At 40.1% G+C, this 17,118-nt stretch overlaps 1 protein-coding gene across 1 annotated transcript in view; it reads right to left on the reverse strand.

Annotated features, from left to right (window-relative positions):
* LOC122561477 (leucine-rich repeat and guanylate kinase domain-containing protein-like) overlaps positions 1–17,118 on the reverse strand; it is a 159,783-nt gene that overhangs the window by 14,680 nt on the left and 127,985 nt on the right. Inside the window, exons 13-16 of the mRNA XM_043713222.1 lie at positions 16,176–16,289; positions 13,245–13,446; positions 10,512–10,631; positions 6,889–7,028 (exon numbers count right to left, since the gene is read on the reverse strand). Of these exons, the coding sequence (XP_043569157.1) occupies positions 6,889–7,028; positions 10,512–10,631; positions 13,245–13,446; positions 16,176–16,289 (576 nt within the window). The remainder of the gene's footprint in view (positions 1–6,888; positions 7,029–10,511; positions 10,632–13,244; positions 13,447–16,175; positions 16,290–17,118) is intronic.

Below are 17,118 nucleotides of genomic sequence, written 5' to 3' on the forward strand. Positions count from 1 at the left end.
AAAAAAAACACTAGATCTTATAAACAATAGATTAAAAAAGCATTTCTGGGGGATGCAAGATGGCGGCGAACTGAAAGGTCTGCCTTCCTGAGCTCTGCACCCCAACCCAGGCGGAGTGGCGTTTTTGCTTCCCCCCTCCAACTTAAATGTTTTTGGAAAAAAATTGCTGTTAAACACTTGTGGAACTGTTTAAATCTTGTTTAGGTAAGTGAGGATGACTTAGGCTTAACTAAGTCCCAATACACAGGACATTCGCCGATGACATCAGGCAAGCCCACAACTATGAATGCAACCACAGCTGCAGCTTCCTCTCCAATGCGATGGAATCACCGACCTAACAGACCATAGCTGTACAATTCGCGAAGCTCTGGGAGATGATCGAGGCATCGATCAGGGAGTATCGAACTCGGCTGGAGCCAATTTCGGCCATGCTGCATGAGCATGAGCAGGAGCTTGAAGGGCTCAGAAAGAAGATGAAAGAGGTTGAGTGGCGGATTGCAACATCGGAGACCGTGTTCAAGTACTCGACGGAGTGGATCCAAGCCCTCGAGAAACAGGTCTGGGCCTTAACGAAACAGGTCGGTGACCTCAAAAATAGAGGTAGGAGATAGAATATCCATGTTGTTGGGCTGCTGGAGGGAGTGGAAGGTGAGCAGTCAGCAAGTTTTTTTTTGAAGAGTGGCTGCTGCAATTTCTTGGTTGGCATGCTGAGGTGGGCCAGGTGATGGTCGACAGAGTTTACTGGATTGCGGTATGCCGGTCCAGCATGGACCGGCGCCCCCGCCCAGTCTTGTTGCGTTTCCAGTGATAAAGGGACAAGCAGAGAGTTATGGAAGCTTCCAGAATGCTGGAAAAGGATCGACAGGCCGTGATGTATAAGGGATCCAGGTATTCCCCTAAGACTCCCCAACTATTGGGGTAAGAAAAGATGTTTTAGACATATTACCCTCACTCTACTGCATTGACTTCCATGCTTTGACAGTATTAATAATTATTGGATTATAGCAATATTCCTCAACTGTCCTCATTTTGTCTAAAATAACAAACTAATAAGAGGACACTTTGCCTGGGAAGCCTTAATATCTAACCATACTGATGCTGGGTCCCCACAGGCGCAGTCATATAGATGTTCAGCACAGAAACAGACCCTTTGGTCCAACTCGTCCATGCTGACCGAATATCTTAACCTAGTCTAGTCCCACCTGCCAGCACTTGGCCCATATCCCTCCAAACCCTTCCTATTCATATACTCATCCAGATGCCTTTTTAATGCTGCAAATGTACCAGCATCCACCACTTTCTCTGGCAGCTCATCCCATCCTCGCATCACCCTTTGCGTGAAAAAGTTGTCCCTTAGGTCTCTTTTATATCTTTCCCCTCTCACCCTAAACTTATGCCGTCTAGTTCTGGATTCTCCCACCCTAGGGAAAAGACTTTGTCTATTTATCCTATCAATGAGCCTTATGATTTTATAAACCTCTATAAGGTCACCCCTCAGCTTCCGAGGCTCCAAGGAAAACACCCCTACTCTATTGAGCCTCTTCCTGTAGCTCAAATCCTCCAAGCCTGGCAACATCCTTGTAAATCCTTTCTTAACCCTTTCAAGTTTCACAACATCTTTCCGATAGAAAGGAGGCCAGAATTGCACACAATATTCTAAAAGTGGCCTAACCAATGTCCTGTACAGCCGCAACATGACCTCCCAACTCCTGTACTCAATACTCTGACCAATAAAGGAAAGCATACCAAACGCCTTCTTCACTATCCTATCTACCTGTGACTCCACTTTCAAGGAGCTATGAACCTGCACTCTAAGGTCTCTTTGTTCAGCAACATTCCCTAGGACCTTACCATTAAGTGTATAAGTCCTGCTAAGATTTGCTTTCCCAAAATCCAGCACCTTGTATTTATCTAAATTATACTCCATCTGCCACTTCTCAGCCCATTGGCCCATCTGATAAAGAACCCATTGTAATTTAAGGTGACCTTCTTCTCTGTCCACTACACATCCAATTTTGGGGTCATCAGCAAACTTACGAACTATACCTCTTATGCTCACATCCAAATAATTTATATAAATGATGAAAAGTAGTGGACCCAGCATCAATCCTTGTGGCACTCCACTGGTCACAGGCCTCCAATCTTAAAAACAACCTTCCATCACTACCCTCTGTCTTCTACCTTCAAGCCAGTTCTTTATCCAAATGGCTAGTTCTCCCTGTATTCCATGAGATCTAACCTTGCTAACCAGTCTCCCATGGGGAACCTTGTTGAACACCTTACTGAAGTCCATATAGATTACATCCACCATTCTGCCCTCATTAATCCTCTTTGTGACTTCTTCAAAAACTCAATCAAGTTTTTGTGACATGATTTCCCATGCATAGAGCCATGTGCTAGGTATGACTCTAACCAGAAAAGAATTTCCCTCTGAGTCCCACTGACTCCAGTTTTGCTAGGACTTCTCAATGCCACACACATCCAAATATAGCCTTGATACCAAGGACAGTCACTTTCAGTACATTTCTGGAATTCAACTCTTCTGTCCATCTTTGAATTAAGGCTATTATGAGGTCAGCAACTGTGGTCTAGTGGAATCCAAATTGAGAGTCAGTGAACTGGTTACTGCTAAGCAAGTGCTGCTTGATTTCACTGTCAATGATGTTTTCCTTCACTTTGCTGATGATTAAGATGGACTGATGGGATGGTAATTAGTCAGGTTGGATCTGTTTTTTGTTTACAGGACACACTTGGGCAAGTTTCCACATTGTTGGGTAGTTGCCAGTGTTGCAACTGTACTGGAATAGCTTTGCTCGGAATATCGCAAGCTCTGGAGCTTAAATCTTTAGGACATTGCCAAAATGCTATTAAGGCCCATTGCCTTTGCAGCATGCAATGCCTCCGTCATGTTTCTCAATATCACTTGAAGTGAATAAAATTGATTGTGATGCTGAGGACATCTGGAGGAGGCTGGAAATGGATCATCTACTGGGCACTTCTGGCTGAAAAGTGTTGCAAATTCTTCAAACTTACCTTTTGCATTGATATGTTGAGATCCCATGTTATTGAGAATGGGGATATTTGTGGCATCTCCTCCTGCAGTGAGTTGTTCAATTGTCCATCATCACTCACAACTAGATGTGGCAGGACTATAGAGGTTAGATCTCATCCATCATTTGTGGAATTGCTTAGCTCTTTCTGTCACTTATTGCTTATGCTGTTTTGCATTCATGTTGTGCTGTTTTTGTAGCTTCACCAGGTCGAGACCCCAGTTTTAGGTACGCTTGGTGCTGCTACTGGCATGCCTGGTTCATTGAACTAGCATTGATCCGAGGCTTGATGATAATGGTAAAGTGGTAGATAAGCTGTGTGATGAGGTTGAAGATTGTGTTGGACTATGATTCTACTGCTACTGATGCCCCAGAGCACATCGTGGATACCCAGACTTGAGTTGTTAAATCTGTCTGAAGCCCATCCCATTTAGCACTGCCACACAGCATGACAAGGGGATTCTTAATGTGAAGACATACTTCATCTCCATAGGTGTGGACTTCACCTGATGAAGGAGCAGCATTCCAAAAGCTTATGATATTAAATAAACCTGTTGGACTATAATTTGTTATTGTGTGAATTCTGACTTCATCTCCACTGTGCAGTGTGTCTTACCAATACTCTCATGGGCAGATGCATCTGCAATTCATGAGGAGAAGGTCAAATATGCTTTTTCCTCTTGTTGGTTCTCTTATCAACTGCTGCAGACCAAATTTCCACCACACTATCAGGCAGTGTATTCCAAATCATAGACAGTTTCTGCATGAAAATGATTCTCATTTTGTCTCCATTGCTTGTTTTCGCAATTATAACCATCTCCTCAAGTTGTTGAACTTCCACAAATGGGAAGTTTGTTCCCTTCCACACTGTACAGAACCCTAATCATTTTAAATACCTCCAACAAATATCCACCTTCTCCTCTCCAAGGGAAGCAGTCCCAATCACAGTCCAATCTATGTTCACAACTGAAATGTCTTGCTCTTTGCATCATTTTCGTGAATCTCTCCTAAACTCTCTCCAATGCTTTCACATTTCCTATATTGTGCCCTGAATTGGACTCACAGTAAGACATGTTCAACAAAACTTTCTTGTACTCTATACCCTATTTACAAAGGCTAGGATGCTGTGTATTTTATTAACTGCCTTCAGTGATTATGGACACATTATTCAACCAGGCTCCTCTGGATCAGCCCCCAAGGTGTTATGCTCTGGAATTCTCTCCCGACACCTCTTTGCCTCTTTATTTCACTTTCTGGCCTTGATGTGTTCCTTAAGACCGGCCTCTTTTACTGAGCTTTTGTCACTGACCTAACATCTCCTTCTGTGGCTTGGTGTCATATTGTGTTTATAAGATTGCTGTGAAATGCTATGGAATGTTCATTGTGTCAAAAATTCTATATAAATACAAGTTATTGTTATTGAATGGACTGTATAAATTTGTTGTTTTTGCTATTATTACCATTGAACGGATGAAGCCAATACAAGTGAGGTACAAATGTAGGTAGGAAGAGGGCTTGGAAAGCTTACAAAAGATTTAATGGTGCTCCAAATCTATTATGTTGAATTAAAAGCCATTGAATTTAAATCCTGATGTTAAAGAAAAATATAAATCAGGACACCTAACTGTGAAAGATCACAGTTTGCAACGTGATTAGGAAGCTTAATAGCAACAGGATATTTACTAGTCACGTATCCATGTTATTTTACTATTTTAACTATGTTAATTAGATTTTAATGTGCTGTGGAGCATATTAACACCATCACAACCAAGTAAACAACAACAACTTATAAAATGCATTTAACACAAAAAGAAAAATGATTCAAGGTTCCTCACAGAATCAAAGCAAAAAATAGGGTGGATGGCCAAATACAATGCATTCTCTGCCTGTTATGAACAACAAAGGACATGTGTTTGATATAATTCATCATTAATGGGACATGCAACAAACATGCCTGGCAACACAGTGACATTGAAATTCAAATAAATTATCCATTTGTGTGGCAGGCAGAATTGGTTTCACTTTGATAGCAGCTTTGTGTTAGTGGAGAATACTACTGCATAGCAACAGCAGCAGCAAGAACTAAATTTGTAATCTTTTGATTCTGTCTTAATGAGTGCAGAGGAAAAGTTTTAACATTATGGCTCTTTTTATAGCAACACTCAAGTTTTGCACCAACAAGTGGCATTTGAATATGTATAAAAAATATTTTATTTTAAACTCAATATTGGGGCCTCAGCTTGTAATTTTATGACAGAAAACAGGTCTGGTTCAGAATGCAGAGGAAACTTTCCAATTAAATTGAATAAACAAAGGCCCCAAAATTCCAAATTCTATGATCCAACACTGACAATCCAGTTAGGTTGGAGTTGTGGCCACCAGACTGCCCACCCTATGACAAAAGTGTGAGACTTGCCATCAGTTGATGAGACACATGTAGGAGGTTCAGAAAATTACTAGAGGGCCATGGGTTAAGTGGTTCAGAGTGCTCAGCTGCAGGAATTATATCCTGCACTGCTGTTAAACTGAGTCAGCATACAGGACAGTGTTAACATGGCTCCAATAGGACATAGGAAAACAAGACAGGACATGAGGGAAGTGACTGTTCAGTGAGCTATGAAGTTCTAGATATAATACATTATTTTTTATTGATTGTCATATATTGATTTTGCTTATGACTTTTATTGAAAACTTTTAAAATTTCACTGGAACAGGAAGGAATGTTTTCCTCAGGGGAATTCTGCTTGTCATGATAAATGATTTTTTGTGAATGATTGTAAATTTAAATTATATAGTGCGACGTGGTTATTACAGATGTTGCATAGTTATATACTGAAAGTGTCTCTGATGAGTCTGCCCTGAGGCACTCTCTTAACAGCTATTTGTGGCCCTACTGGGTCCTCTTCACCTTGGCTGCCCAGAATCTGCACCTGGTAAAAAAAAATCTACCCCAAGCTTGAATCCATTATTAGAATAGATCAACCAGGATTGTGATATTTTCATAAGAATTTAGTGGGTAGCTTAAATGAGAAAGGAATGCAGAAGATCCTGTTTAAGAGCAGAAGTTCATGCCTTTCCCCATGGTGTGTTTAGTGATGGCATGCTGACATTTAATCAGGTAGGTGCATGCCAGGTGAGAACCCCATTAACTTACCATCTTTGAGGGTGGGAGGGGGGTGGTGGTGGGGATTTTGGGAGAGGTGCGGGCAGAGCATTGACAGCCGTTCTGTACCCCACTGCTGAACATCTCCTGTTATCACTCATCCACACCTGAGTGTCTGCAGTCCAATCCTTGATCCTCCTTGGTTGTGCTGCCAAATAATGAAGGGTTGCTGGTCTCCAGTAACGCTTGGTAGGAAGGATATCCATCTCTTGGGGTCCTTGATCCCAGGGAATATTTGCTGCTGCCCAGTTAAGTGCTTAACTGATAAATAATTTGGTGGGACTTCCCATAAAAAGGGGAATGCAGGACTCTCACTGCCTGTCTAGATAGCAAGCAAAATGTTTTTTGCCTCTACTAAATAATGCTCTCAAGTTTCAAATTCCATCTCACCACTGAGTTCATATTCTATCAAAGTATTGAGAAGTTGAATAGAAATATCACTTGATGTTGTTTAAAATACACCATAAAATGCATAGCTGTTCTCTCAAAACATGTGTGTATGATAGATACAAACCAAACACTTCAGAATATCAGGTTGTATTTAAAAGCATCTGAAATGGTCAGAGTCATGATGAACAAAACTAAATCAATTCACACCTTGACTAAAATTGGTTAGCCTGTCTGCTGTAAAGGAAATTATGGATGCACTTTGTAAAATACCTAATTTGATCCTACCAAGACTGTTTTTTCTGCTGATAGTCTAGCCTGTATTCTGGAAGAGTAGTTCCTTGTAGAGGAATCCATTAATCCACTGGATGGTGAAATCTTATTCCTGCTTGACTGGTTAACGTCACTTGGTATGTTCTTTGACAAATCTATTCAAACATCAAATATTAGATTTTAAAATCAATCATCTACTCCAAGAAAAAATGGCATCTATTTGACAACTGTAATTGGAGAAAGTCACTGATTGTCCTTAACTGGATACTGGAAAGCAATTAAATGGTCTGCTGGTCATGGAATTGAGTGTGGTGATGAACAGGCAGAGTTGGTTTTTATCAGCTTGTATACATAAATTGATGCAATCTCTATGAAGATTGTCACTAAGATTAATATGCTGACAGTGTATGTTTGTGTAATGGGTATGGTATTGAAGTAAAAATTCAGAGATTATGGGTTTGAATTCTACCAGCTGTAAAGGGTAAAAATAAATAAGATTGCTTTGGGGCTGTACAGAAGAAAATTAAAATGGTCATGAAGGTTGCTGGATTTCAAGGTGAAGGTTACAGGAAAATGTCTAACATTACAAAATGACCAGCTCGAACAAGATTTGACCCTAATAATAGTATCAATGACCCTTGAACTCTGGATTACAAATCCAGCCCAGTATTTCAAAATTAGAATCCCTACTGTGTGGAAACAGGCCCTTCAGCCCAACAAGTCCACACCGACCCTCCGAAGAGTATCCCACCCAGACCCATTCCCGTATATTTACCCCTGACTCATGCACCTAATCTATACATCCTTGAACACTATAGGCAATTTAGCACATCCAATTCACCACACCTGCACAACTTTGGATTGTGAGAGGAAACCCACACAGACACAGGGAGAATGTGCAAACTCCACACAGACAGTTGCTTGAGGCTGAAATCGAACCCAGGTCCGTGGAGCTATGAGGCAGCAGTGCTAATCATTGTGCGACCGTGCCGCCCCAAACACTTGGTTCCTTCCTGGCAGGGAATTGAATCTTGTTCCCCGCGTGACAGGCGGGGATATTAACTACTATTTATGAAGTGAAATGATAATTTAATGTTATGTTATTGCACTAGCAATCTAGAGGCCAAGGCTAACATCCTGGGACATGAGATTAAATACCACCACAGCAGCAGATGGAATCTGAATTTAGATTTAATTAATACAAATCTGGAATTGACAAAGCAAATCTCAGTAATGGTGCCAAGAAACCATCAGTTGATGGGTAAACCTATCTGGCTCACTAATGGTAAGTAATTTGCCATCCTATCCAGTCAACCCTACGTTTGACTCTAGATCTGTAACAATGTGATTGACTTTTAACTGCCCTCTGAAAGGGCTAAGGAAGCCGCTCAGTCCAAGGGACAAGCCAGCAAACCCACATCTTAAAGAAATTTTGAAAAAGTAACTTTGGCCTGAAATCAAACAGTATTATAAGTACAACTTACTTTCTGTAAGACAGAATCTCTACAGTGTGGAAAGAGGCCATTTGGCACATCAATTCTGCGCCAACCCTTTGGACAGCATCATATCCAGACCCACCCTATCCCCATAATCCCACATTTACCACGGCTAACCCAAGGGAGAATATACAAACTCCACAGACAGCCAACCAGAGCTGGAATTGAACCCAGATCCCTGGAGCTGTGAGGCAGCACTGCTAACCAATGTACCACCATCCCAGCCTGAGACACTGATCGACTTGGCTGAACATTTCCAGAGTTTTGTAAATGTACTTCAGTTTCCAATCATGCTTTTCTATTTATCTTTATTATTACCAACTAATATCTTCTTTCCCTCCCTACAAACTTCTATAAAGACAAAAGAACAAAATGATTAAATGAAATCATTGAAACAAAATCAATTATCCCACTAGAGAGTGATGTTGATAAAAGAAAAATACCAGCATGACAAGCTGATGCTGTAACAAGTAGGATCTTCGAACAATTTTGGTACAATAAACAAGGGCAGCCCTTACAGAATTAATGATAGGGCTTGGGTAGTATTGTAGAGCAGAGGGACTAGGGGTTCAGGTACACAATTCTTTGAAGTTTGCGTCACGTGTAGCTAGGGTGGTTAAAAAAGCATTTGGCATGCTTGCCTTCATTGCTCAGTCCTTTGTGTGTAGGAGTTGGGAAATCATGTTGAAGTTGCACAGGACATTGATGAGGCCTCTTCTGGAATACTGTGTCCAGATCTGATTATCCATTATGGGAAAAATATTATTAAGCTGGAGGGCATTTGGGAGAGATTTACCAGGATGTTGCCAGGTATGGAAGGATTGAGTTATAAAGAAAGGCTGGATAGGCTGGGACTTTTCTCACTGGAGCGTAGGAGGTTGAGAGGTGATCTTATAAAAGTTTGCAAAATAATGAGGAGGAAAGATACAGTCAATGGTAGTTGGCCTTTCCCTAAAATGGTGGATTTCAGGACTGGGAGAGATTCAGTAAAGAGATTAAGGGCAAATTGTTTACACAGAGGGTAGTTTGTGCATTGAATAAACTTCCTGAGGAAGTGATGGATGTGGGTACAATTAAAATGTTTAAAAGACATTTGGATAAGAACATGAATCGGAAAGGTTTCAACGATGTGGGCCGGGAGCAGGCAGGTGGAACTAGTTTAGTTTGGGATTATGTTTTGCATGGGCTGGTTGGACCGAAGGGTCTGTTTCTGTGCTGCATGACCCTATAACAGCTGGGTAAGTAGTTTTGTTGGAGACCTAAGGCCCCTGGGAGATGTAGGAGTAGATTCAAGCAAATACTGAATGGAATGTGATGATTTCTATGCTATTGGAGCAAAGAACAATGCATGGGCTAAAGTTGAATAGCAGAGGTTAAGGATATTTTAATGTTGTAAAGATTTGTTTAATTATGAGTTGAGGAGAAAGAACTACAAAACTAGCTTTCCTTCATGAGATCAGAATACTTACATACAATGGCTATATTATGGCAAAAAAATGCTTGTATATTATTGCATGACAGGAAGCCTGCATTGTTTTGTACATACTGGAACATTTAGGGCAATAAATTGGATTGACACTATCTTTAGCAATATCATATCAGCTCTGCAAGACCCATGCACCAAATGTTAGGAACATCTATTGGAGGAAGCATAATTGAGTTCCACCCTCAGGTGATTGTCTGTGAAGTTTACAAATTCTCCCCATGTCTGTGTGGGTTTCCTCTACGGTGCTCCAATTTCCACTCACACTCAAAAGATGTGCAGGTCAGGTGGATTGGCATGCTAAATTGTCCATTGTATCCAGGGATATGTAAGTTAAGTGGATTAGCTGTAGTAAGTACAGGGTTACAGGCATAGGGTAGGTAGAGAGGGTCTGGGTGGGATGCTTTTCAAGGGTAGGTGTGGACATGATGGGCCAAATGGGCTGCTTCCACATTGTAGGGGTTCATAGAATCCTTATAATGTGGAAACAGGCCCTTTGGCCCAATAAGTACACACTGACCCTCCAAAAAGTAACCCACCCAGACCCAATGTTGCATTTCTGTCATTGAAAATTGCAACTACAGAAATGCAACATGAGCAATTCGTTACTGCAAAACTCACCTATCCATCAGCATTCTGAAATTCCAGCACACACTCACCAGGTGCCTGCCATTTGTCCCCATGCATAGCTTTGTCTTTGTCATCGCTTTTTTGATCATTGAGATTCAGGTACTCACAGAGCAGCTGGCTCAGCTGCAAGTACGCCTGCATAAGGTCATCTGCACATAAAAGAAGTAGAAAAAGAGGTGTAAACACAGTTACTTTAACTCTTTGAGGGGTCTAGCAGAATTTAAAGCAATGAAATTTGACATAGGTGATTGTGTTCAGCTGTTTACCAAGTTATATTCCTCACTGTTATGTGTCTATTTTTATTTCTTCTTTAGAAGTTACATGCTATTGTTTGAAACAAATAATGTGTATATTTTAATAACTATGCCAAAGATATTTTGAACTGACAACATTGAGGAACTGAAGAGCTTTAAAAAAATGAATGCAGTATTATCATCTAGTAGGGTCTGGCAATGATGCCTGAGGTCAAATGGAACCAGGGAAAGGTGATACTTATATGTTTATGGAAGTGAGAACTTGATTGAGTATATATTCATGAGAAACAAGTAATCAGTATTATTGGAGTCGATGGCTTATGAATAAAACTATAATAAGAAAAACAAATGCCTGTACTTTGTATAACCCAAAATCTCTGGTTTTAGTAGCACAAGAATGAGGAAAACCATTGTTGTGGAAAGCATGATATATTTATGAAAAGGCAATATATTAGCATTATAAGTCATAATTAGAATATAAGAACATAATGAGTAAGAGCAAGAATAGACAATTTCACCCCCTTGAGCCTGATCCACTATTCAGCAGGATCTTGGCTGAACTCATCTCAACTTCAACTCCACTTTCCTGCCTGTTCTCCATAAATCCTTAGTCCCATTGCTAATTAAAAATCTCTCTATTTCCTTCTTAAATTTGCTCAACATCTCAGCATCCACTGTTTTCTAGGGTATAGAATTCCACAGATTCATGAACCAAACAGTTATTGGCTAAATAAGTCATGAAACCAATTCAATATAAGGAATAACTGGATGTAGGTTTTCTCGCTGAGCTTGAAGGTTCATTTTCAGACATTTCATCATCATACTAGGTAACATCTTCAGTGAGCCCTTGGACGAAGCACTGCTGCTGTTTCCTGTTTTCTATTTATACGTTTGGGTTTCCTTAGGTTGGTGATGTTATTTCCTGTGGTGATGCCATTTCCTATGGTGATGTCATTTCCTGTTATTTTTCTCAGGGGGTCCAAGTCAATGTGTTTGTTGATAGAGTTCCGGTTGGAATGCCATGCTTCTAGGTATTCTCGTGTGTGTCTCTGTTTGGCTTGTCCTATGATGGATGTGTTGTCCCAGTTAAAGCGGTGTCCTTCCTTATCTCTATGTAAGGATACTAGTGAGAGAGGGTCATGTCTTTTTGTGTTGTTTTAGATTAGATTACTTACAGTGTGGAAACAGGCCCTTCGGCCCAACAAGTCCACACCAATCCGCCGAAGCGCAACCCACCCATACCCCTACATTTACCCCTTTAACCTAACACTACGGGCAATTTTAGCATGGCCAATTCACCTGACCCGCACATCTTTGGACTGTGGGAGGAAACCGGAGCACCCGGAGGAAACCCACGCAGACACGGGGAGAATGTGCAGATAAGTAAGGACACCACTTCGACTGGGCCAACACAGCCATCCTAGGACAAGCCAAACAGAGACACGCACGAGAAAGACCTTTACAGACTCCCAGCTGCATCACAGCTATATCACTATAAGAATATTCATCATCAAAATCTGTCTGTTGCTATAACTTTCATTCATTTTCACCTGCAGGTGGATATTTAACAAACATCCAAAGTTAGAAGACCGAATTGTATGAACATGGTTCTCATATTAATTATTACATACACTGTACGGGAAGAAATTCTATAGTCTTGATTGAAGCTTTCTCATTTTGTACATATGTCTTCTCTAGAGATGAGGGGGCAAGGGGAGGAATATCTAACTCAGCTTCTTATTTCCAAAGGAGACAATCATCCCAGGCAATAGTTATAGGTAGAGTCCTGGTATAAGGGTATTCACCCTATCATTAACAGATAGCATCTATAATTTAAAAATATAATGTGCATTTTTTTAAATTTAAAATTTAACTCAGTTATGCCTCCATAATGTAAAATTTATAATTTAATACTGTTGTGAAAATGTGCAGATCTGTAACCCAGTTTTGGTTGGTTATCAATTGAGGTCTGGGAAAAAAAAATTCTGTCGGTGAAATGGAGACCCTGCTGGGGAATAGATGGGAAACCACTAAATAAAATAAATTATATTTTGAGAAAATGAAAAGTAAAGGATTTCATTAAAGTACATATTAACTCTGAGACTGCTTGTGTTTCCGTGATGACTGATAAATGTTAAAGTAATAGAAGTGAGACAAACCCAACAGATAAAGTGGCAATCAGGAGTTTGAAAGAACTAAAATAAAAACAGAAATTGCTGGTGAACTCAGCTGATCTGGGAGCAACTGTGGGTAGAAAGTAGAGGAATGTTTCGAGTCCCAATGACTCTTCATCAGACTCTGAAGAGTCAGTCGACTCAAAACGTTAACTCTGATTTCACCCCACAGAAGTTGCCAGACATGCTAAGTTTCATCAGCAATTTCTCCTTCTGTTTCAGATCTCCAGCATCCCACAGTTCTTTGTTTTAATTTGAAAGAACCACTTTGGTGCAAATACTGTTTATGAATGAATCTTTCCAATAATCAGGTAACAAAGATCAAGTCCCTTACCGCTATTAATAACAGCATCAAAGTATCCTGGGTGATCCTGATTCATGCTGATATATATATCAACTCTGGATACAGCAAAATCAATTTGCGATTGGTCATACAGCCCTCTTAATAGTAATCTTTTCCTGTGCTTTTCTTTTCTCATTGGGATCAGCAAAATGTATCGAGGCTCAAAGTATGTCTTCTTCAAGCTGTGTACTCCCTATTCAATGATGAAATTAGAAACAAATTACAGCAATGTTATTTTCCTATTCTAGTCATTACTCAGCTTTCCTGTCGATGCATTTTTCACAAGAAATGTGGAAGGGAAACTAAATTAAGACAGCTATGTATAGTGGCTCATATCACCTTTATGAAACTGGCAGATTGATGTGGAACAAGTTTGGAACACTGCTCATGCTTCCACCAGAGCCATAGTGGAATACACCAATGGCCTCCTTAATATGAGGTTTCAATGCTTGCACAGCTCTGGCGAAGTCTGTGATATAGCCCAAAAAAGGTGTGATGCATCGTTGTGGCATGCAGTGCCCTTCACACCTGGGAATGACAAAAGAGGGATGTCCTGGATGCAGAAGAAATGGGGCTCAATGGCAATCTTCTGAAGATGGAGACTAGAATAAGGTTCAAGAAATTTGAGAAGAACCATCCAAAACACCACTTCACAGCAATGTATTGGTGAGCAGAGAGAACCTCATAGAAAACTGTTTTCAGAAAGAATCAGTTGGGTTTTGACCTTGATTAATTGTTGAGGATTCACTAATTAGTCTTAGAAGCAGCTCCTGCTTAGTGCAAAAAATATGTAGTCCTTGTCATTGTTGCAGTCATTGAACTTCTGTGGTGCTGAATAAATGCTTTATTATCAATCTATGCTTGATGTCTTTGGGTGTTCCCACTTTCAAGTCTACACATTAAATATCCTACTGGTCATTAGGGAAGAAGCAGCAGTCAGTGAGTGGATGAACTTTCCTTCCATGACACAAAGTTTGGTAGTTATGCGATGAAGTCTCTCAAGTAATGCAGGCAGGCCAAGAGAAGTTCTATAGGATTTCTTTTTGACTCTTCCATTATTGGTAACCTTCAATTGTCAGATTGCAAATGAACTGAAAAGTTATTCTGAAATGTTTGATAAGCCTGCAGGGCAGCACCTAACTTACACGAGGCAGCACCTTGTGCAGCTTAATCTTTGGAGCTCCTTTCATTTTTGGGATGTCTGGAAAAGCTGCTCATCTCTCACCAGATAACCAGATCTGACAGAAAAAATGATGCTATTAGCAGGTATTTTAAAAGTCTGAATCAGGATATATTTACAAAAGTGCTGTTTTTTTTCCTGTATGTGTTTTTCTTCCCTTACAGTAATTTTTATTTTTCTTCCTCTCCTTCCCACCGCCTCTGAATATAATCCTGACCTCTGCAGCTAGAATAGAGGGGATCTGTTCTTGAATTGGCCTTGATGGCTTGGAATATTTGGACAGCTTACCCTGGTATTGTTCAGTTTAACAGACCCTTGCCTGCTGAGATGTTTCTTCTCAGAGACAGGCCTATCCTCCTTGGCCAGGCAGGCAAAATGGGGCAGGGGAAGGAGTGGCTTAGCATCAATGTGTGATTTAAGGAATATAATTTGTATATATGTTAATAATATCATTTATTTTTGAGTTTGGATTATTAAATTTGAACTAATGGTATCTGAGTTTTCAGTGTGACTGAAGTGGCTTAATGACTAACTTGTAAGTATTTCTGTAGCCATGGTGATTTCTTTTAAAACAGGCATGAAAGAAAGAAATCTGGAAAAACAATTCCAGAACAGCAATGGAAAGCTACATTTTTAAACCACTGCAATTCACTTGGTATATGTGTACCCTGGTAGAGAGGGAGTTTTGTGCTACATGACAATTTGTGTTGCATGACCAATTTCTCAAATCATCATTTTTATATGTGTATCGAGTATATTAGCATTGTGAATGATAACTCCAACTGCTTATAGAATGGAAATGTTTGCTGACATAAGGGATTGATTGAAGAAATTTCAATGTATTGCGTCAATTTGTCAATTATGTCAATAGTGACATCATTAATAGCCACATAACTTTATTTTTTGTCAGAATGCCTCCTGAGGTATGGCCATGATTGATACCAGGAACATTGGCATGAAGATGAAAAGGATAGAGGTAGAAATTGTCTCCAAGTAATAGGTGGACAGCCTTAGGGTGATTGAGCAAAAATCAGGAGTGATGGGGATGAGTAGATCACCATAGCTAGCCCTGGGGGCAATGGTTGATCAAAGACATCTTCATGGAGGCTGTTGTGGTGCAGTTCCTATCACTGGGCAGGAGATCCAGGTTCAAGTCCCACTTACTTCAGAGATCTGTTATAACACATCTGAATAGGTTGATTTTTAAAAATCTACAAATACAGCACATGGGCTCTTGAGGTACAGTGATAGTGTCCCTATTTCTGAGCTAGGAGGCGCAGGTTCAAGTTCCACCTGCTCCAGTGTGTGTGGCATAATGTATTTAAACAGGTTGATGAAAAATTTCTATAAATAAAATGTAAGGGCACATTTAACTCAGTGGTATATCCCTGCCAAAACACAAGTCTCAGATTTTTATACTTTTAATCCATCCTGTGATTTAGTGGCCTGCTTAATCTATCTTCACTTATTAAATTAAGCTTCAATCTCTGTCAGCTCTTAGGCAGCTTGATGTCAGACATCAGCTTGTAATACAGCAAAATTCTATGGAAGGTGATAAATACAACAAAGATTTTCTTTCCTGTTTGTCACTGTATAAAATATTTGTAATGATAAAACACTGTTTACCATGCAGAATACATACCCTTATATTCCTCCTGATGGGATTTAGTATCCATCACTACCAGAGTCTATCGTTCACAAAGCAGCTAATAAAGTCATTAACATATAACCTTAACATTTACCTCAAGTTCCATGTGAGTACAGCAGGCTAAACCCTCTCTGGCGACAGCTTCTAATGCATCCCTGCTGAGTCCGAAATAATGTCCAGTGTACTTTATTGTCTCAATAAATTTCCCCTGTACAAAAGGACAAAAAGGTCCTAATGGAGTTGGCAGCCATCATCTCAATGCATTACAAAAGTACATGAAATGGTAATGAGTAATCAAAACTGCCTACTTCGTTGAAAAAATAATTCTGGAGCAATATACTTCTTAATTTACTGATGCAATGTTTTCCAGAAAGATTTCCATCAATATATCAACATTAGAAGAAGATGCATCAATTTACTTAAACACTGTATTTTATCATCTAATATTACTTTGTTTCAGAATCATTTCTGATGCAAATATATTTATACTATGAAACAGGTTTAAGATACCCCAGCACGAAAAGACATTAAATCATATCAGTGTTCTTTGATCAGATTCAACCATGATCTCGCTGAATGGCAAAACTGGTTTAAGAGGCAACTTAGCTGTGTCCTGTTTCTATGACATTGCACCAAAAAAAAATTTGTCTTGGACTATTGCATCCTTAGCGGCACTGAAACAGTACAGATGATTAGAGGATAAAAGTTCAGCAACCAGCTCTGTTTAAAATTGAGGTAAAAACAATGACCGCAGATGCTGGAAACCAGAGTCTAGATTAGAGTGGTGCTGGAAAAGCACAGCAGTTCAGGCAGCATCCGAGGAGCAGTAAAATCGATGTTTCGGGCAAAAGCCCTTCATCAGGAATACAGGCAGAGTGTCTGAAGAGTGGAGAGATAAATGAGAGGAGGGTGGGGGTGGGGAGAAAGTAGCATAATGTACAATAGGTGAGTGTGGATGAAGTTCAGGGAGGAGGATGGGGAAAGGTAGCAAAGAGTACAATGGGTGAATGGGTGTGGGGATGAAGGTGATAGGTTAG

This window comes from Chiloscyllium plagiosum, chromosome 23 (assembly GCF_004010195.1).
Source record: "Chiloscyllium plagiosum isolate BGI_BamShark_2017 chromosome 23, ASM401019v2, whole genome shotgun sequence".
Lineage (NCBI taxonomy): Eukaryota > Metazoa > Chordata > Chondrichthyes > Orectolobiformes > Hemiscylliidae > Chiloscyllium > Chiloscyllium plagiosum.